This window comes from Ascidiella aspersa, chromosome 4, assembly GCF_963924565.1.
Source record: "Ascidiella aspersa chromosome 4, kaAscAspe10.2, whole genome shotgun sequence".
Lineage (NCBI taxonomy): Eukaryota > Metazoa > Chordata > Ascidiacea > Phlebobranchia > Ascidiidae > Ascidiella > Ascidiella aspersa.
Window position 1 is genome coordinate 9203239 of NC_139450.1, and position 20810 is coordinate 9224048.

Below are 20810 nucleotides of genomic sequence, written 5' to 3' on the forward strand. Positions count from 1 at the left end.
ACTAAGCTAAATATGAAATTTAACGTTGGCTAACATTTAAACCATTTTATTTATTCACAACGGAAAAATATTTGTTTAGATTATATCCAATGCTTATTTCACACCCAAATGCTTATATTTAATAATCATAACCTGTCTTTTACTTTTAGGGTGGCCCAGGGTTTTAAACTTTTTTTAACAGTTATTTATAAAAAAATCAAATACAAAATGTCAACCATGGAAGATCTCGCTGCAACCAAGCAGTCTGTAAATCTCAAAAAGAAAATCACCCTCCTAAATGGTGTATGCCTTATAGTTGGAAACATTATTGGATCTGGAATTTTTCTCACTCCAAAAGGTGTCCAGCAGGAGAGTGGATCCCCAGGCCTCAGCCTTATAATTTGGTCCATATGTGGTGTGTTTTCACTAATTGGGGCATTGTGCTATGCTGAACTAGGTACTACTATCATTAAATCCGGTGCCAGTTACGCCTACATCTTAGAAGCCTTTGGGCCGCTGGTTGGATTTGTAAGGCTCTGGATATCTGTGCTAATCATTGAGCCTACTGTACAAGCAGCCATCGCTATTACATTTGCCAACTATCTCATTCAACCTTTTTTTCCAACATGTGAGCCGCCCTTCCTGGCTGTTCGACTGTTGGCAGGTCTCTGTGTCATTATAATAACTGCCATGAACTGTTTAAGCGTCAGATATGGAACTCGAATACAGGATATTTTTGCTTATGCTAAAGTCTTGGCCCTCATACTGATTATTATAATGGGAATTATTGCACTGTGTAATGGCACTGCTTCTAGTTCACTTGCCAATCCCTGGGAAGGATCAACAACAGATGTTGGAAAAATTGCTTTGGCAATGTATTCTGGCCTTTATGCATATTCTGGTTGGGATACACTGAACTTTATGGTGGAAGAACTTCAGGATCCCTACCGTAACCTCCCAAGGGCTATTTATATTTCATTGCCCATTTGTACCGTTATTTATATTTTAACCAACATTGCGTACTATGCAGTGCTTACACCTCAAGAAATAATCTGGTCTGATGCTGTTGCCGTTGGTTTTGCCAGCAAGACTTTGGGTGTCATGCAGTGGATTATACCAATTGCTGTGGCAATGTCAACATTTGGTGGCTTAAATTCTTCTATTATGGCTTCTTCCCGACTCTTTTTCGTTGGAGCAAGAGAAGGCCATTTGCCCGACTACTTTGCTATGGTAAGCCTGCGTGGTTTTACTCCTGCCCCGAGCCTTCTTCTAACAGGGGGTCTAACATTGATTTTCTTGTGTGTCAAAAATGTGTTTGATCTTATTAACTATTACAGCTTTATGTATTGGCTCACTGTCGGTCTTTCCATCGTTGGTCAGATATATTTGCGTTTTACCAGACCTGATTTGCCCCGTCCCCTTAAAGTTAACATCATATTTCCTTTCATCTTTTGTTTTGCTTGTCTGTTTTTAGTTGTGGTTCCTTTCTTCACGGAAACGATCGATTCACTTATAGGTACTGCTATTCTTCTTACTGGTATTCCTGTGTACTTTTTGTTTGTTTATCTAAGACCCTCACAGCGCCCACATTTTCTCACAACTTTGTCTGAATGTTGTACCCGTTTTTTCCAAAAACTTTTGCCTGTTGCAATTTCTGAAAATGAAATTGAAGGGAATTTTTAGGATGTTCACTGTAAGTAATTTCTTATCTCAACAATTTATAGGCTAAACCTTTCACTAATATTTAGCATATATGTATTATGTGCCTTATGTGATACACAATTTGTGTTAGATTATTTCCTTCAAAAAATATAGAATTAAAACAGAACATTTTTTATTATTGGCTATTTCATACATGCTAGACTGGTGGCAAAACACATTTAACTTTATAGGGCTGTTGAAAGTAGCGCATTTTGAATTTGTTGTGTCTTTTGTTTTATGTATGTATTGTATAGTGGTTTACCTATTGTATGACAGCCTATATAAGTTGGTGCCAAACAAAATCAATCAAAAAATTATAAGTTAGTGTGCAAAATATTTCCTTGACACCATAACTACACAATTGATAAGACTTATGTTTTATGCTGCATGATATTGTTTTATACACAAATAATAGTATGTGCAAAAGTTGTGCAATCTGTACCTTAAAAATGTAGCCCCAAACCCAATAAATGTAGCCCAAACCCAATTCTAGATTTAGACAAGAGCTATTGTTAACCAAATCATATTTATGTGTATGTTGCTGGTTGTTGCGCAATAAACTCATCTGGCATTTCACAGATGGTTGCATGGTAAACTAAATTGATTGCTCTGCTTTAGCTTGCTTGATTTGTTGTTGTTTTTATATCCTACCAGACCACTTTTATTTCAAACTTGGAAATACAGTGTGTGATTACCACAATGAGCAAGCTTTGGCGCACAATGAAACTGCATGTGAGAGCTGTGTGACTTACTACCGAAACTGCCATTTGTCACAGGCGGTCGGATGCACTTCAGTTCTCTTCAGCATGGCAGCTTGGGGGAAAAAAGGAGATGTGACGACCACCACGAGGCATGCCACTAGCTTACCCACAACTTAATGCATGTTCTGTTTCTGTTGTCAGCATTTTTTCTCTGCTGCTCATGCATCACTGGTGTTAACTCAGCAGATTCTTCAGCTTTTTGCACGCCATTCAGTTGGAAGGTTGTTTATATGGTGTGTATGATTTATTTGTTTTGTGGACCTTTGTAAATAAATGCCTTTTTTATTACTTGAGTATGAGTGATTTAATTTGTTTTTTTGTTTGATTTGAGTTTAATGAATCTAATTTAAAGTGAATCGCATGTCATTTATTGTACAGAAATTAGTTTGTGATTATTTTTTGTTCAGTAAACTCTACCTCTTTGTTTCAGATTGCTTGAAAGGTGAACATACTAATTACAATGGTTTCTGAAAGTGGCAACGAAGTTCAAGAAGCTGTGAAGCTAAAGCAAAAAATCACACTTGCCAATGGAGTGGCAATCATTGTTGGAAACATCATTGGCTCTGGTATTTTCCTCACACCCAAAGGTGTGCAAGAGTACTGTGGCTCACCAGCATTAAGTTTAATCGTGTGGGGGTTTTGTGGCATTTTCTCCCTTGTTGGTGCTTTGTGCTATGCCGAACTTGGAACTACAATTGTGAAATCTGGTGCAAGCTATGCTTACATTTTAGAAGCATTTGGACCTTTGATTGGTTTTGTGCGCCTCTGGATCTCTGTGTTGATCATTGAACCAACAGTGCAGGCAGCAATCGCCATAACCTTTGCTATCTACTTAATTCAACCGTTCTTTCCTACGTGTGACCCACCGTTTTTTGCGGTCCGACTCTTGGCTGCTGTGTGTGTTTTAATCATTCTATTTGCCAATTGCTGGAGTGTGCGATATGCCACAAGGATTCAAGACATATTTGCTTACGCAAAAGTTATCGCTCTCATTGTGATTATAATTGCTGGAATTGTTTCCTTGGCAAAATATGGAACCACGGTTGGTTCATTTTCTGAGCCTTGGAAGGGTACATCTTGGAATGCTGGAAACCTTGCCCTGGCTATGTACTCTGGTCTTTATTCTTATGCCGGCTGGGACACTTTAAATTTCATGGTTGAAGAGCTAAAGGACCCATACACAAATTTACCACGTGCAATCTACATCTCAATGCCAATTTGTACTATTATTTACCTTCTTGCAAATGTAGCATACTATGCTGTTCTTATTCCAAAAGAGATTGTTGCCACTGATGCAGTTGCCGTTGCCTTTGCTGACAAAACCCTCGGAGTAGTGAGTTGGATAATACCAATCTCTGTTGCCATGTCAACATTTGGTGCTCTCAATTCTTCACTGATGGCGTCGTCACGGCTATTTTTTGTTGGAGCCAGAGAAAAGCACCTTCCAGACTACTTCGCAATGGTCAGCCCGGACAGATTTACTCCAGTGCCAAGTTTGGTTCTTTCCGGATGTCTGACCCTAGTCTATCTTTGTGTCGGGGACGTTTTTACACTCATCAACTACTATAGTTTCATGTACTGGCTCACAGTTGGTTTGTCTATTGTTGGTCAAATTTATCTCCGAATTACCAGACCTGACATGCCACGCCCTTTAAAAGTCAACATTGCATTTCCTATTATTTTTGCCCTTGCCTGCCTCTTTCTTGTTGTTGTTCCGTTCTTTACAGAAACTGTAGAGTCTTTAATTGGAACAGCCATTCTTTTGAGTGGTGTACCAGTGTACTTCTTTTTTATATATCTTGCCCCAGAAAAGCGCCCACAATGTCTTCAAAAAGTAACACACATGTTTACAACCCTTTTTCAAAAAGTGTTTCCTGTTGTCATGTCTGAGTCTGAATTAGAGGAGGAATTTTAATATAAATTTGAGTTAAAACCACCAATTACACTGCCTGGTATTGCATAATGATCTCTATACTTCTGTGTTAATTAGTTTTATATATTGCATTGAAACTTTGCACACAATTGGCCCTGGAAATGTTTATGATAGTCGACATTTTGTATATCAGTAACTGACTATACATTGTAACAGTTTGTTTAAATAAGTTATTGCTTTGTACACCTCATTTTCCTATTGTCCTACATATACTGATTATTAAAGTTGCTAACTAGTGTATATATTGCCTTGTTAAATATTTGCTATTTAAATAACACTGTTTTTGCCAAGCATTGCTTTCGAATTTTTTGAATTTGCTAAGCTGCTTGTTTTCTACTTGCGAGTGTGGTGCTTCAATAAAACAATAAAATATCACACATGTTGGAAACTTGAATTCCATATTATATGGTTCTGTTTTATGCCTACCTTTAAACACACACAGTTTATATTTATTTCCCTTGTTTAGAAAAACTAGGTTTGTACAACAGCTTCTTTCCAACAGTGTTTGTTTCATAGTCGTTTTAGGTTTAAACACACTTTTATGCACTATTATAGCTGCAAAATAAAATTATAGGATACAGCCATTTGTGTAAATCAATTTAATCTAGATTTTTGGTAAATAAAATATATATTTGAGGTTTATATTTAAGTCTATAAATATACACAAAACAAACATTCGGTATCCTGCCAAATACAATACACTCATACAGTTTAGATTTAATTATAGTTATTGAAAAGTGTCAAACAAATGTTACCAATGATTTGTGTATATACTTTTTTATGTGTATCTGTCACGTTTGCATCGAAGTAAACTTTGTTTGCTTTGTCATGCTTCCCATGTTGGTATAGATTGTGTTGGCCGCTAGTAAAGGGTCCTTCAATATTATGCTTTGTTTGTTTAGGTATGTAATATTCTCATAGAATGTCAGTAGCAATTCGCCGTGCACTGTTAAGTTGGGACAAACGCATTCAAACAAGACTATCTCCGGGTTTAAGAAGCAAATGGAATCACCCAGCAGGTGTGAAAAACTTCAAAACTTATATTAGTCTTTTATGCTGCATTGAAAATAGCATTAAAATTGAATTATTCTACATAAACTAATTTTCTGTTGGAAATTTTCCCCAATGAGTGAATGGTGCATTTTATTGAATTTAATTTTTCTCTTATCTAATTTAACCACCTGTCTTTTCAGGGCCAAAGACGATTCATTTCTGGTGCCCGGTTTGCAAATGGGTATGCTGTTCCTACGTGACTTCAGCCTGTGTCATTCACCTATAACAATATATCTAAAATATTTTAAATTTCTACATTGGTTACACCACTATGAGCGACATTTATCAGAACATATTTGTTTAATAAAAGCAGATATATATACATGTCTTATACTGATACCTTGCAGCCTATTCAACTCAATAACTTTACCTCTTTAACAAATAGTTAATTTTGCTAAATTTCTTTGTAATTAAAATAAAATATATGTATATATTTAATGCAGTAAATTTGTTTTTAGGGTTTGGTTTTTGCTGGAATGTCTGATCTTGCTCGGCCAGTTGAAAACATCAGTCTGAACCAGGCCTGCTCACTGATGGTCACTGGTTTCATCTGGACCCGATACTGCATGGTCATTATCCCGAAAAATTACTTTCTTGGGTCCTGCAATTTGTTTCTGGGGCTGACAGGTCTGATGCAGACAGCTAGAGTAGTAAAGTAAGTGAACTTACTAGGTAAAATTGATAAGCCAGTTTATTCGTATTTGATGGCAATATCGTGTCATTTTAAAACTATCAATGGCTGAAAAGTGGACATTCTGCATACTGTGATATGATATTTATTTTCTGTAGGTTGTAGAAAATGTCATTTTTCAATTTTATCACTGCTGTGTAAATATATTTATATAGAGTTTGTTGTATAGCACCCACAGCATTTTGTACAAGATAAGTAAAGCCATATAATAATATATTCCAAGTGACCATCAGATAGCAAATTCACATTTGAATTAGCATTGTGACTGCTGTTGACCAAATAGGCTGGAGATGGTCACTAGATAGACCATTATAAGCCTAGCTAACAAAGTTGGTCTGTCCATTCAGGCTATGGTTTAGCCACCTTGAATATCTTTCAATAAATAAAATGTTGCTTGACAGAAGTAATGTACGAAAATAAGAAAAATTATACAAAATTTTCTAATTATTAGAATTCAAGGAAATTTATAACTTAAGGTTCAAGCAAGTTATCTATATGCTTGCAGTGGTTTTTATTTTGGCAATTTTCAGTGGTTTACTACCCTTTTTGTTAGGTATAAAAGTGTGACCTATTCTTTTAATTAAATTAGATCCATGCAACTATCATGCATTCTTACCGTAGTTCCATTTTAACCTAGATTAAGAAGTTATTCAAATCTAAGCTAATCCAAAAACTGATGTTTTAACAGTTTACCCAGATAAACTCACAGAATATGATTTGAATGCACATGACGATTTTATTTTATGTATAAATTATTACTTCCATTATGTATTAAACTATTTTATCTAAACAATTTATTATATAGATGTTTAATAATTTAAAGCAGATATGCGGAGTCAGTTACCCAGGGTTCTTTTTCCTGATTCCGACTTACAGCCTCAATTCCACATGTTAAACATAACTTAAAAAGTGTTTGTATGCCGCAGTGGTCACATTTAACCTTTTTTGATAAAGTTCTGGATAACTGTAAGGACTGATCATTGCGGGCCGGGTATAAAAAATTTGTCAAATTTTACTAACATGATTAACGTTATAAGAAGGCAAAAAACAAACTATGCAATAACAACTCTAGTCCGCTTTAATAAATTGTCGCACAGTTCAAAACTTCATCAAAATTTAGTTTTAAATTGCTTTCGACAACATTTTTACTCTATTTCATGTTCATTAAGAAAATATGGCGCTGGCCAAAGTAATTGACCCCGGCGGCTTATAGTTTGTTGACTTCTGGTATACAGCAATCAACTCAAGAGTCATATTACTCATTCACCCACAATACGTGGTTGGGCAATATTCTACCATGCGTTTTCTTATTCACAATTTACAGTTTGTGACCTTAGCAGTTTTGAAATTGGTACTGCGCAAACGCACAGCAGACTCGGGACTTATGTAGTCTTACCCGAGTTGGAGTCCAGCGAAAAAACAAACTGACTCTTTTAAGTACCAAGTTGAACTCTTGACTCGGTAGCCTTGATTTAAAGCCATAAATATTCAATCTTTTTGTTGTTTGTTTTGCTTTGAAATTTAATGTGTAATAGTTGTTCTTCTTATTGCAGAACTATATATAGTAGCCTTTACTTTTTCTCTTTTAGTCATCGTCGAGCTATACAAGATTCAGTTGATCAGCAGAACAACCAGAATTAAGGGTGCTGCTTATTATCACTGGACAGCTTTTAATTTTGGGTTATATTTTTTGATTTACTTGATTTAGTAATGAAAAATAAGATATTTAAATTATATTATGCAAATTTGTAATATATATTTACATATATACATATATATGCATTCAATTAATAAGGGTGTGAAAATAAAGATTTAAAAGTTTATTTTTTGTTGTTTGTTGAACAAATTTGCCGAAAGTTGTATGTATTATTTTAATATTTTCTTCATCTACTTTTATTTTGACGTTTTGCTAATTTCATTCAAGTATGAAGCTTTTAAGCATTTGCCTTTTAAACCTTTTTTGTATTATTTTGTTAACTGGAAAGCATTGTAACAACTGTTTTTTTTTGCTGATCCTTAGATAAAAATATTTTTTTAACAGCGGTAATCGAGACAGTTTTAACAAATTCGTTTAATATTTTGGTTTGTGTAAATGTTTTATTAATTTCGTTCTTTGTTAATTGTAATAGCAAACGCGTCTCTCAGTGTAGGCCTATAACTTCTATAAGTACGACACTGTGAAAGGTTTTATAATTTCCTGATTAAAGCTCTTAACTTATCATTTTTAGGGCTATTATAATCGTATTTATAAAATTCATAAAATCATGAAAACCTCTTGTGTGATTTGTTATTTGCGAGTAATAGGTAGTTAATAAACATAATTTTAATACAGCGTTAAAAGGGTTGTTTGAAGTGTGTAGGTCAGGGATGTCCAACATTTTTAGCAGAATGGGCCGCATTGCCAGTTTAAAAATTTCGATAGGCGGCAAAACCTATTAAATTGAATGGGTGACGTCATAAGTTACGCCATATATTGACGTACTAAAACAACTTCACTTATAAACACCCGCTCTTCGAGAGTGAACTCGTGCGTAAATATGCATGTAAATATCGCCATGGCGTATCATGTCATGGTACGACACATTTGGGCTGATATATTTCCTTAAAAAGGTCCGCAAAAGCAGACATTCAGAAAAACACCAATCTTGCTTAGTAATAATGCTGCACAAAAGTGTTCGACGGATGTTGAAATGCGACATTAGACTCGTTTATAGTCTTAAAATATATAAGACTAGGCTTACATTAAACACTGCGAGTTCTACACGTTTTGATGATAGTGAAAACAATTGTTACTGAAAGTGAGAATAAGTGGTGGGCCGCAATGCGGCCCGCGGGTTGGACATCCCTGGTGTAGGTAATCAACTTATACTTTACCTTTGAAAGAAAAATAGAAGTAACATTGTCACCTTAATTAATTGTCATGAGCGATTTTGGTTTTCATAATTAGCATAGTAAATCTTTTCAAAAATAATTTTATTCCAGGAGTCGAACCCGCACCGGAGTTTTATTAACCAGATTGCTAATTTTAGTAGAACAAAGGCCGGACCTAAACCGTTTGTGAAAAAAAAGTTATAGATAGATTAACTTCGAAAACAGCGCTGAATGGGAACTTAATAATTTCCTCGAATCGAAGCCGAAATGAACCGTAATTAAAATAAATATTTAACCCTAACCTAAACCAGATAAGTCCAGTGGTTCGACACCCTGGTTTAAATATTTAAATTATTAAATTAAAAAAAATATCCGCTCACTTTAAACGAGTTACCGATAATAACAACATGTTCAAATAGAGCTGCGTAAATTACTCTTGAGAACTGTGAGAAACCAGACATTTCTTTGTTTATGACTAGGGCGAATATTTTTTGACCTAAACAATAGGAAATTTTGACCTGAAAAATTAAAATTTTAACCTAAATATAATTTATTTTGACCTGTTAGAAATACATGGATTTAAATGAGCTAGGCCAGGGGCCTGCAACATTTTTTGCACTGCGGACCGGTTTAAAACTGAAATTTTGTCGCGGACCGGCCTTAAAAAACAACAAATGTTCAGAAAAGAAAAATAATTACAACTTTCAATGTGAACTTTATGCTTGTTTTGCCGCAAAGAGATGCTCCCATCTAGGAATTATTGAACTTACCGAAACCCGCGGGCGGCATCCGGCCAGCCAAACAATTTAATTTAACCCAGCCCGCGGCTAATTTAAATAAACTGTTAAGCCTTTACGTTTTTTCGTAAATTACACTTGTATGCAATTATTACCAATTCCTGTTTTATTAACAGCTTTTCAAAATAAGGATATTTAAAGCATTCTTTCAAAAGAGGTCACACTTTTGTATAACATATAATAATGTATGATCCCATTTTTGACCAGGCCCTACACGACACTTTCATTAGTTAGCCTACGTAGGCTATTATAAAAACGAAAAAAAATACTGGCAATATAAAAAAGTACGAACCACAGACCGACACCTGAAAAGTATATGATAGACATACGTACAAGGCTTGCCAGAATGTTTTTTTTTTACGACAAAAATATTTTTTTTAATGTGGTTGATGTCAAAAAAATCATGATTTTTAGGTTTTTGTCATTTTTATAGAGTCTAAAACTATACAGGCTAAAACTAATTAATATACATACGTTTTTTCAAAACCTTTTCTGCCTAAATTTCAAAATAATCAATTATTTCATTATGGGACATAGTTTTATAAACATTGTTTGCATTTGTCGCAACACGTCAGCACATCAAATTAATTCTTTGTTTTATCGCCTTAATGTTGCGTCATGAAAGTTTTTGTTTAAATTCCATTGCCGATATCTCTTGCTAGAGTTTGCAACGAATGCCTTGTTACACCAATTTTTATGCGTCAGAGCTGTATGTGAGGTGACGTATATCCGTTTAATGTGAGCGCTTTGTTTTGAAATTCGCCTTATTGTCAACAATCCATTATTTTTAGAATCGTCGCCAGTTACGTCGCAATGTAGATCGAAGCGCTTTTGTTCAAGCCATATTTGGACAAAAATATTATTTCCGTCTATAAGAGTCGAGAGAAAAAGGTTTAGACCACGCCTTGTTGTCACGTGATTTATTATTGAAAATCGTAAGAATATCTACGTCAATATTTCCTGTGCATTTTAGAAATATTTTCGCCTATAAGTATAGTCGCTGAATCGAATAAAAAACAGTATCAACCAGTATCAACCAGTATCAACCAGTATCAACCAGTATCACCTAGTACTGCCTAGTGCAGGGAGAGGCTTTTACAGCTTTGACTGAAGACAGCAAAATTGACTGTTCATGTATCTGAACTAAAGGAAAGAATTGGACCTGAATGGCCTCACGAAGACAGGCCATCTCAAATCTTGTAGGAGTGTGGTCGATTCATCTTGGCAATTATATAAATGAAGACTCATTAATCTGACCCACATTCCTTCAAATTGATGCCCGCGTGTGAGGAACGAACCACCTGCAAACTACTTTCCCAAGAAGACTGAAGAAACGAAGCTCAAAGAAAAAAATATGTGCCTTAATCTGTATGGACCACCTACAAACAGCCGCATAAAAACTGTCATGTTTGGAACTTGCAAGAAGCCAGCTTTAGAAGAAATTAATCTCATCGAAAGATACGTGAAGAGACGCTCCATAGCGTCAGCAAAGCATTTGCTTGGAATTCGAAACACGAAATACAAACAAGCGTTGCCGATAAAGACATCACCACCGTTTGGAATCATGGAAAACGAAACGGAATTATGGATTTCACAATAACTGATTCTGCCTAGTTTATCAGGTGAAAAATCTATTATCTTTTAAAATAAAAACAAAATTATATATATAATAAGTAAAAATATCGACTGAAAGGTCTGTAAATTGTTTTAATGCGACTTTCTATTAAACCATTATGTATCGCATTTCGCAAATTATGTATAGTCTATATCTATGAAGTCTAAGCTTAAACGTCGATCGCACGATCTTTTGATAAATGTTAAAAGAGCTTAATTTTTGTGCTTGGAGCTCAATAGTTTGAAATCAACGCGTTAAACTTGTGAATCATGATTTAATTTTGTTGTGCACGAAATAATTTCGTGTTAAATTTCCGAATTCTTTTAAACATTTGGTACGTTTTGGGTTTTTGTCTGTTTTTCTCTCATCACGCAGCCGCGTTTACACACGAGTTTAAACATCTCGTATCAAGCATAATGATTTATCCACACGCGAAACATTAGCTTTCAAATCACAACTTTAGGAACACCCCATTTCCTGCCTTTTGTTGAAAGCAATAGTGAATAAGCAGCAACTTCAAAGCGTATTTTCTTGTGATGCGTCGTTATTTTAAAACTTACATTGAACGAATTGTGCAAACTAAAAAAAAATGCAAATTTTTGAAGGAAATGTTGTTCAATGTTAAAAAACAATAGAATTTAATTTTGTATTGAATCGCAAAAGATGTAACGTGAGTAATTACAAATTGCAGTAATTAATTGTCTCAAACTTTAAGTGTAACCTGTCGCGCCTATATATATATATATAAGTATAGAAAATATGTGTGTCTATAACCAAAATATAAATAACTTGAATACTGAGTGTTGCTACAGATAATTTCGAACACACATCTGCCGGAAAAATATTTTGAAATTTCAGAAAACAAACACAACAAGCGTTGGACAAAGCGATAGATCGAGATGCAACGCGCAAAACAACGGCTTCCTGGTGACGTCAGAATTGCAACGCACCGCGCAGGGATTTTCACCTGCAAGCCGCACAGATTTCCTGAAAAGCAAAAAAGCCACAGCAAACTGCTCTGGCGTGTCGATGAAACACATTTCAAGCAACCAGCGAACGCTGATATCAAAATCCTCCTTGCCAGTTCAGGTACAAACGAAAATTTTCTCGAGGAATCAGGAATCGAACCAAAAACAATTGCGCAAATGCGTTGAATGATCGGACAATTTCGCGTCCAATGCTCCATAAGCATTTCACAACAGCTGAAACACAACACACGAAAACAATTGGAAAAGAATGTCATTCCTATATATTCGAAATGACTGCAAAACCTTTGCAAAGGGAGTATTTGTCGCAACACGTCAGCACATCAAATTAATTCTTTGTTTTATCGCCTTAATGTTGCGTCATGAAAGTTTTTGTTTAAATTCCATTGCCGATATCTCTTGCTAGAGTTTGCAACGAATGCCTTGTTACACCAATTTTTATGCGTCAGAGCTGTATGTGAGGTGACGTATATCCGTTTAATGTGAGCGCTTTGTTTTGAAATTCGCCTTATTGTCAACAATCCATTATTTTTAGAATCGTCGCCAGTTACGTCGCAATGTAGATCGAAGCGCTTTTGTTCAAGCCATATTTGGACAAAAATATTATTTCCGTCTATAAGAGTCGAGAGAAAAAGGTTTAGACCACGCCTTGTTGTCACGTGATTTATTATTGAAAATCGTAAGAATATCTACGTCAATATTTCCTGTGCATTTTAGAAATATTTTCGCCTATAAGTATAGTCGCTGAATCGAATAAAAAACAGTATCAACCAGTATCAACCAGTATCAACCAGTATCAACCAGTATCACCTAGTACTGCCTAGTGCAGGGAGAGGCTTTTACAGCTTTGACTGAAGACAGCAAAATTGACTGTTCATGTATCTGAACTAAAGGAAAGAATTGGACCTGAATGGCCTCACGAAGACAGGCCATCTCAAATCTTGTAGGAGTGTGGTCGATTCATCTTGGCAATTATATAAATGAAGACTCATTAATTCGGACCCATACCTCTACACATTGCACTTTAAGGTGAGCACGCTTGAAATTAAAACACATGATATTTTAGCCCATTTTTGGATATATAGTACTAGAAGTAAGATTTTGTAATAAAAATATGCATTATGGATGTTGTGACCGTGCTACGTAACTCATATAGCCACAACACACTATTTGTTTTGAACCTCACGAGAGCTTGATACTAATTGTGATTTTTTATCAAACAATCAACCATGGAGTCGTAGGCTATGTTAAAACGAAGGTAAATGTGTTTTAAAGACAAAACAGAGTTTTTTATACCGTATATTGCTCTAATAAAGATATAATACGGTTAAAATGACTTTGAACACAAATCAAAACTAAATTTTTTTGATAAAATTGAACGATAAATTTCAAAACAACTGAACGACGAATTTCAAAAAGCTGACTATATATTTTTTTTAATTTTGTAAACGATGTATGTGCATTTTAATTTGATTTAACTTTACAAAATTTTGACAAATTTTGACCTAACGTGTAAATTTTGACAAAATTTTGACTTTTTTTGACAAGTCAAAAAATATTCGCCGTATTTATGACTATCATATTGTGATCATCTTTGTTATGAGCCATAAATGACACTATTGATGTAGTCTGTATATAAACCCGACTCTACCCCGCATAGGTCGTTCAACCTTCTAGGGCGGCGTATCACTAATTTTTGTTTTGGGAAGGAAGACCATGAGAACTTTCAGAGATGACGTGCTGCAGCACACTGGTTGCGGAGCACGTGACTTATTAGGAAAAACAAGAATGCACCCTGCTCTTCGATATATTGATATTTGTTAATTAATGTTTTGGGCATAAAACAGTTGAAATGGCCATTATTGACATCAAAACTATAGGCTACTGATGTACAGATTCGCGTAGAAATAACGCAAGACGGTAGGATAAGAGGCACATCGCTTTATACACTGCTTCCCAACGTTTTTGTTCTCGCGACCCAATTTTCGGTTTTCCGATCATAAGGCGACGCCTAATTTCAATACACTACAGTCAAATAGAATCCTACTCATAATATGTTTCGCGATTTCGCAAAAATTGATTTCACGCCAAAAACTGTTATGCTTAAATAACATTAAGACCTCGCGTCTTTACGACTGTGTATCTGTGTGATTGCAATAAAGAAAATATTTTGTGCACCTGTGAAGTAGCAATACACACTCGTTGTCATTTCCCACGCGTCGATTACTTCAACGTAGGACAAATCGCTAAAGACACGTCGCAAAATTCGGTCGGTCCTCAGGTAATATCATTCGCTGAGCCCTAATGGCTGGGACTCGTTGAAGCAAAAGCCGACGTGAAGGAAAATCCTTACATCTGGCAGTCTCCTTTTTAAATGAACGACGGCTGCCTTGATGGCTGTTGCGCGTTGCAGCAAGTATACGGGGTCGTAAGAACAGAAATGGGCCCCGATGTGGAACAAAATGACAGTGTTTCTTGTGCTGATTTTATTAAGGCTATCCACGATCCTCTGGGTGACTCTCGGGTGATGGCCCAGGATTATTCAACCGGTTGGCGTGTCCTTTGTTCAAGTTATCGAACTTGTCTATACCCAACCTGGGCATCGGCTAGCAGGTTTTTTCCCAGGACGAGTGGACATCTTTCAGAAAAAGTGCGCTTGCCAATCCTGAGATATACCATTGCCGCATTGTAGAGTTGCCAAACAAATTCGGACCCTCCCTTTTTGTAAGTGACATTATCGTTTTTTGTTCGTTTTTGTAAGGGTTTAACTCACCGTCCCAAACTGCGTGTTTTTTCAATGTAATTGGGCACGCGTCTTGAGCTAATGCGAAACCAAAATCAAACGCATAACGCCGTTTTTCGTTTCTTGTTTGGTCGACCGTAAACGCAGGATGTTTTTCTCTTTCGCATTTCATTATTCATTCGGGTTGGCTGATCAGTAAGTGTGTGTTCGACAATTAATAGCAATAAATCAAGCGGTCTCCGCCTTTTTCTCGGGCTATTTGACTACGCAAGTGCAAAAAATACTTTGCGGAATGTAATAAAAAATTGCAAGAAATTTAAACAAAATGCCGTTATACCAAAAAAATCGTGCTCGCTTCGATTGTCAGGTACGCCCAGACTTAAAAAGTTTAACAAACACTGAACCAGATTAACATTTGCGCCAACACATTTCCTGCCTCCTTGTAATTAAACACGTTTTAAGGTGCCAAATAGATCCGAGGCCCGCCTGATTCACAGTTGTTCTAACATGAAAATAACACTAGAAGAAAAGGTTGCCGGCCCTGGTGTAAGACGTGCTTGTATTTTAGCTGACTTGGCACAGCACTCGGCGCGTGATGTCGCGCTAATGGAATAACTCGCGGGAAAAACGATCTTCGTTTAGTATTGCAGGTGGCGAGAGACGTGCTTGCAATTTAGCGTAGTCCCTACATCGATCTACCAAAATCAATCACACATATTTCACGGTCTTGGTTTAGTTTCTCGCCTAAAGGTAACGATTGCACAATAAGCGGTTGCGCAGATGGCGCCTGGCAGGAGCGTAGACGACGCACGTGTTCGGTTTTGCTGGACTTAATTTCGCTGTTTCTAATGTTTCTTTTATTACTTATGACGTCATTACGATCGCTATTTTATGACGTCATATCCGTCACTATTTTATGACGTCATTAACGTCAGACGGAAAAACGGGGAATTCCCTAAGTTGAAATTTCGGAACCCCCCCTTTTGGGATTTCTGGATACGCCCCTGCTTATACTTCCCGTATTTTCCAAGAAAAAGTCACTCCAATTTTCTTAGTAAAACTCACACAAATTTAGTTGCATGTTAAATTGTCGATATTTATATTGTGCGGCTATACCACGCAGCTTCAGTCAACTTAAACAAAAGTGGTATCTTACACTCTACAGAACGTATTAGAGAGCCACATATGCTTGAGGCCTGAATGTCATTACACCGTGTGTCTACCCTGTTTATAAGGACACAAATTCAGGCTTGTCATTTAGCCGATCGACTCAGAACACATTAAGCCAGTGGTTCTCAGCCAGGTTGCCGCAGCGCCCTGGTGCGCCACTTCTAATGCTCAAGAATGTTTTAGGAAATCTGACTTGCATTTAAGTGATACATTTTTGTAGCTTTCCGTTCCACTATGATCAATATCACTGGGTTTATTTCTGCCAACGACAAAGGCATTTCTGCGTGTAGGCTACATAGGTTCCTTGTGCTGAATTCCATTATTTTCTAGTTTATATTATACGTACATTACAGTGTTTCTACATAAATTACACTATCACATAACTATGTATTTATAGAAACGGCTACACAAAACGAACAATAATTTTTACGAATAATAGCTCCCGGTCATGCGGATATAAGAGATATAATGAAGTTTGTAATAGTTTTTACGCTATTACGCTTATGAAATTTTCACACATTTTGCAAACTTTATGAGAGTTTTGTTTTACGAAAGAGTTAAGTTTGATTTTTTCTGTCACGCAGATAGTTGCGATAATACCACGTCAGTCAATTAAATGCCGCTTACACACGGGCCGTATGCTCAAGGTGTGTTCACCCAGAAATGTGCACACATTTTGAGACATCCTGACATGTACGCATGGCCGCATGCGCATATATCTCATGAATGTGTGGCTTTGTGTGCTGATTTGTTACACATTTTACCCAAAACGCAACGTTTCCTGGTGGTTTGCGATGGGAGTGTAGGTAAAATAGTTTTATCGTAACAATGAAAATATTTTCGTAGGCTACCATAACGCATATTTTTTTTAGGAATGACGTCATAAATTTACGTCATAACGTGATGTCTAAAACAAATAATTTTAGCAAACACGAGTTTATCTTTCGAGTAGTTCGCAACTTTTAGAGTAGTTAAGGAGATGGAAAATTGCCCAGTGAAAAAAGGACAGCTAAAACAAAACTATTTTTTTGGCCGATGCGGCGCACCAACAAAAATTAGCAATTATTTCACCGGAACGGCGTTCCGACATACACAACTGGTTTGCGACCCATTTTAATTCCCTTTTTTTTTCGCCTCCCTTTATGTTTTCCAGAGATAAGCAAAATTAACTTAGTTGTCTGATTTTTTGCATGTGGTTGATAAAACTAAGTTAGTGGAGGCTATACCCACTCGCGAATCTTAAACTCTTGCACGACCCGCAGTTTTGGAATCCCTTGTTTAAATAGAAGTGACTTACAACCAGGGAGTCGAACCGGAACTTTATGAACCGGTTTTGGGTCAATTTTATCGAAACCGAAACCGAACCTTAACCATTTTTTGTAAGATTTTAAGGAGCCGAACCGGAATTGAACAGAATAATAAGAACATGAACCTTAACCGAACCCGAACCTGTAAACAAAAACGGTTCACTCTAGCATGACGTTACAACTTCTTTTTACAGATTTAAGTTACGACATTGTAGCAAGTGGTTAGTTACGAGTCTCAATTAAATGTTCTTTTACCCCGATCAATCACCTATCTTCTACAATGGGTATTGCTGTAGTCTGATTACAAATCCACACAGTTTTTGTTGGCTGGTGTTGAGCTGGCCTGGCAGCAAGCCGGCCACACCCGCACAGTGTATTGACTAGACAAGACTGATTATATTGATATAAGCTTTCGCATATATAAGTTGAAGGTTTGCATGAAAGAGAAAAGGCGACACGAGAAAGCGGAAATGATTTATAAACCAAAGCTTTTGGGCAGCCGGGAGCTGTTACAGCAACGCGTTCACACAGGTGTAATACTTTTATCTACAACGGAAATATGTGTCACGATATAACATTATTCATGTGTGAAACAGCCAAATGCTTTGTTCTCAGATTGACAGCGACCGTTTGGTAAAGGCGTGAAAAAGTAGCAACATTTTTGATTATACATTTTGAAAAGAACACGACTCAATAATAGCCTTAAATACTCAATAAAACATCTTGAATGACCCTAGACGCTACAATATGTTCGAAATATTATGACAAAAATTATAAATATTAAGTAAAACAATGTTGATATTTTTATTTTTTAGATATTTCAATAAGGAGTTGCTGTTTTTTAATACGTCACGTAACTTAGATTAAATGACTTACAATTCATAGATTAGTCTCTACATTTATTAACCCACATTTTATAGATTTAACGCAACTTATATTGTATCCGAACCGGAACTTTTTGAACCGGTTTTGAAATTACGATAGTCGAACCGGAGCTGAACCGGAACTTTCAAATTGCTAGAAACCGAAACTGAACCGGATTTCGAAAAAATCCTTGAACCTGATCCAAACCTGAACCGGAAAAGTCAAACGGTCCGACTGCCTGCTTACAACAACGATTTGGTAAACATTTCTTCTTTCCTGAAATGTTTGATTCCATTTAGTAATTTATAGAGACACAAGAGACAAGAGGGTCAGTAGTTCGCCATACCTGATATAGACTAATGTTTTTGGGCGTAGTTGTTTAAGAATATTAGTCAAATCAAGATATTACCTGCGAAATCGCTTTTTGCTAAAATTTATGGAATACTAAAACATATATTATGACTTCGGTGGCATAGGAAATACTGTACCACGCTGTTGCGGATCAACCAGTAGTGACTAAGAATGACTAAATAAAAATTGAAATTACAATTTGTTAAACTTTCTTAAAAATCCAAGTATAGTTGTTTGCGATTTTGTCCGAATGTGTTTGTAAAGCATTTTAATGCAATAATAGATAACTTGTAGTCTTGGTAGTTATTTTTGTATGTAAACCACTTACAGCAACAAAACGTAACCGTAGCAAATGCAACCATGTGTGGCCGGGCGATTGATCGCGGCCTTATAAAAAATAAATTGTGCTGTTTTTTTTTATTTGGTATAATCAATGGTTTATAAAAATAAGATCGCAGGCCTATTAAAATAAGGCTTGTAGTTAGACCATGCTCGTCTATAGGGCACAGCTTCCAACCTTTTCACTTGATGGAATACTAACAGAGCTAAAACACTTGGCGAAACACCCATTAAATAACTGTAAATTGACAATAGGCATATAAACCATCCTCGACAACCTAAGTTACAGGAATGTTTTATGGTTAACCGAAGATGCAACAAAAATTTGCATATTACATGTCTTGGAGCTGGTCTAGAATCCTATAGCACAGTTATTAAATCAACGCACAATATTTGAGTTAGGGTGTGGGTGGGTCAAGTATTATATTCATTTTTCTACGTAAATCACACCTAACTAATGCTGATTTTACATTTGTTTCGTCCAGAATACAATACCCAGATTTTTTGACAATGGCTACCACAATTTCTTGCTTGGAGGTTCCAAAACGCGGATTTTCTTTTGAAAACTGTGCAAGAAATGCTCGCTTGGAAAAGAATGGAATCATTACCCAGAAAGCCAGGAAAACAGGCACAACCATTGTTGGTTTGATATATGAAAATGGTGTCATTCTGGGTGCTGACACTCGAGCTACTGAAGACACCATTGTTGCCGATAAAAACTGTTCCAAAATTCATTTTATTGCACCAAATGTGTACTGCTGTGGAGCAGGCACTGCTGCAGATACTGAGATGACAACTCAGATGATCTCTTCTAGTCTCAAGCTGCACAGATACAACACTGGTCGTCCAACTAGAGTGGCAACTGCCAATCGCATGCTAAAGCAGTATCTCTATGGCTACCAGGGGTACATCAGTGCTGCTTTGGTCTTGGGTGGAGTTGATTGCAAAGGTCCTCATCTGTACAGTATCCACCCTCATGGATCCACTGATAAACTGCCTTATGTCACAATGGGCTCTGGGTCATTAGCTGCAATGGCAACGTTTGAGGCAGGATACAAGCCAAACATGAAAAAGGCAGAAGCAATGCAGCTGGTTCGCAATGCAGTTGCTGCAGGTATCTTCAATGACTTGGGATCTGGATCAAATGTTGACTTGTGCATCATTGAAAAAGATATGAAGGTGGAATACTTGCGTCCGTATGATGTTGCCAATGCAAAGGGCGTAAGGCAGGGCAGCTACAGGTACAAACCAGGTACCACTGAAGTTCTCAGCAAGTCCATAAAGAAAATTAAGTTTGATATTGTTGATGAGAAAGAGGAAATGGACACATCCTAATTTTGTTAAAAAACTGTTTTTGCATAAATTTATCCAATGATGCGTTGTTGCTCATTTTTTGTGTATCCCGGAAAAGTTCATTTCTGTGTAAATTCGACTTGAATGCCTATTATCCATATATTTGAATTTAAATTGTAATTTTTGGAAAAGTGGTTGTTTTAATTTAATACTGATAGGTTATTGTGTACACTGTTAACAAAATTATATTGTAAACATTTTGGAAAACTACTTAAAAGCTGCTTGATCCATGAATTTTGCAATGTCATATTTAGGAAAGTATAGAATTTGTTTTCACACATGCTTTGTTTCCTGTA

At 36.3% G+C, this 20810-nt stretch overlaps 3 protein-coding genes and 1 pseudogene across 4 annotated transcripts; all 4 read left to right on the forward strand.

Moving 5' to 3' along the window:
• Positions 1-153: 153 nt before the first annotated feature.
• On the forward strand, positions 154-2335 carry LOC146147043 (Y+L amino acid transporter 2-like). The gene has a single exon (XM_083388641.1). It carries the CDS (start codon positions 208-210, stop codon positions 1660-1662), a length of 1455 nt encoding a protein of 484 aa, XP_083244767.1. The 5' UTR covers positions 154-207; the 3' UTR covers positions 1663-2335.
• Positions 2336-2463: 128 nt separating this feature from the next.
• LOC146147044 (Y+L amino acid transporter 2 pseudogene) lies at positions 2464-4356 on the forward strand (annotated as a pseudogene). Its single transcript, XR_014494841.1, has 2 exons — positions 2464-2674; positions 2872-4356. The product of XR_014494841.1 is annotated as a Y+L amino acid transporter 2 pseudogene (transcript).
• A 923-nt stretch (positions 4357-5279) lies between these two features.
• On the forward strand, positions 5280-8383 carry LOC146147045 (uncharacterized). Its single transcript, XM_083388642.1, has 4 exons — positions 5280-5393; positions 5568-5608; positions 5886-6082; positions 7708-8383. The coding sequence occupies exons 1-4, from the start codon at positions 5297-5299 to the stop codon at positions 7757-7759; spliced, it is 387 nt and encodes a 128-aa protein (XP_083244768.1). The 5' UTR covers positions 5280-5296; the 3' UTR covers positions 7760-8383.
• An 11092-nt stretch (positions 8384-19475) lies between these two features.
• On the forward strand, positions 19476-20791 carry LOC146147046 (proteasome subunit beta type-7-like). Its single transcript, XM_083386517.1, has one exon. It carries the CDS (start codon positions 19672-19674, stop codon positions 20494-20496), a length of 825 nt encoding a protein of 274 aa, XP_083242643.1. The 5' UTR covers positions 19476-19671; the 3' UTR covers positions 20497-20791.
• Positions 20792-20810: the final 19 nt, after the last annotated feature.

Excerpts from the sequence above, each read along its gene's own strand:
- LOC146147046 (XM_083386517.1), top strand. The coding sequence starts at position 19,672 with ATGGCTACCACAATTTCTTGCTTGGAGGTTCCAAAACGCGGATTTTCT.
- LOC146147043 (XM_083388641.1), top strand. The coding sequence starts at position 208 with ATGTCAACCATGGAAGATCTCGCTGCAACCAAGCAGTCTGTAAATCTC.
- LOC146147045 (XM_083388642.1), top strand. The coding sequence starts at position 5,297 with ATGTCAGTAGCAATTCGCCGTGCACTGTTAAGTTGGGACAAACGCATT. Across the intron at positions 5,394-5,567 it reads CAAATGGAATCACCCAGCAG|GGCCAAAGACGATTCATTTC; the intron begins GTGTGAAAAACT and ends CTGTCTTTTCAG. Across the intron at positions 5,609-5,885 it reads GGTGCCCGGTTTGCAAATGG|GGTTTGGTTTTTGCTGGAAT; the intron begins GTATGCTGTTCC and ends ATTTGTTTTTAG.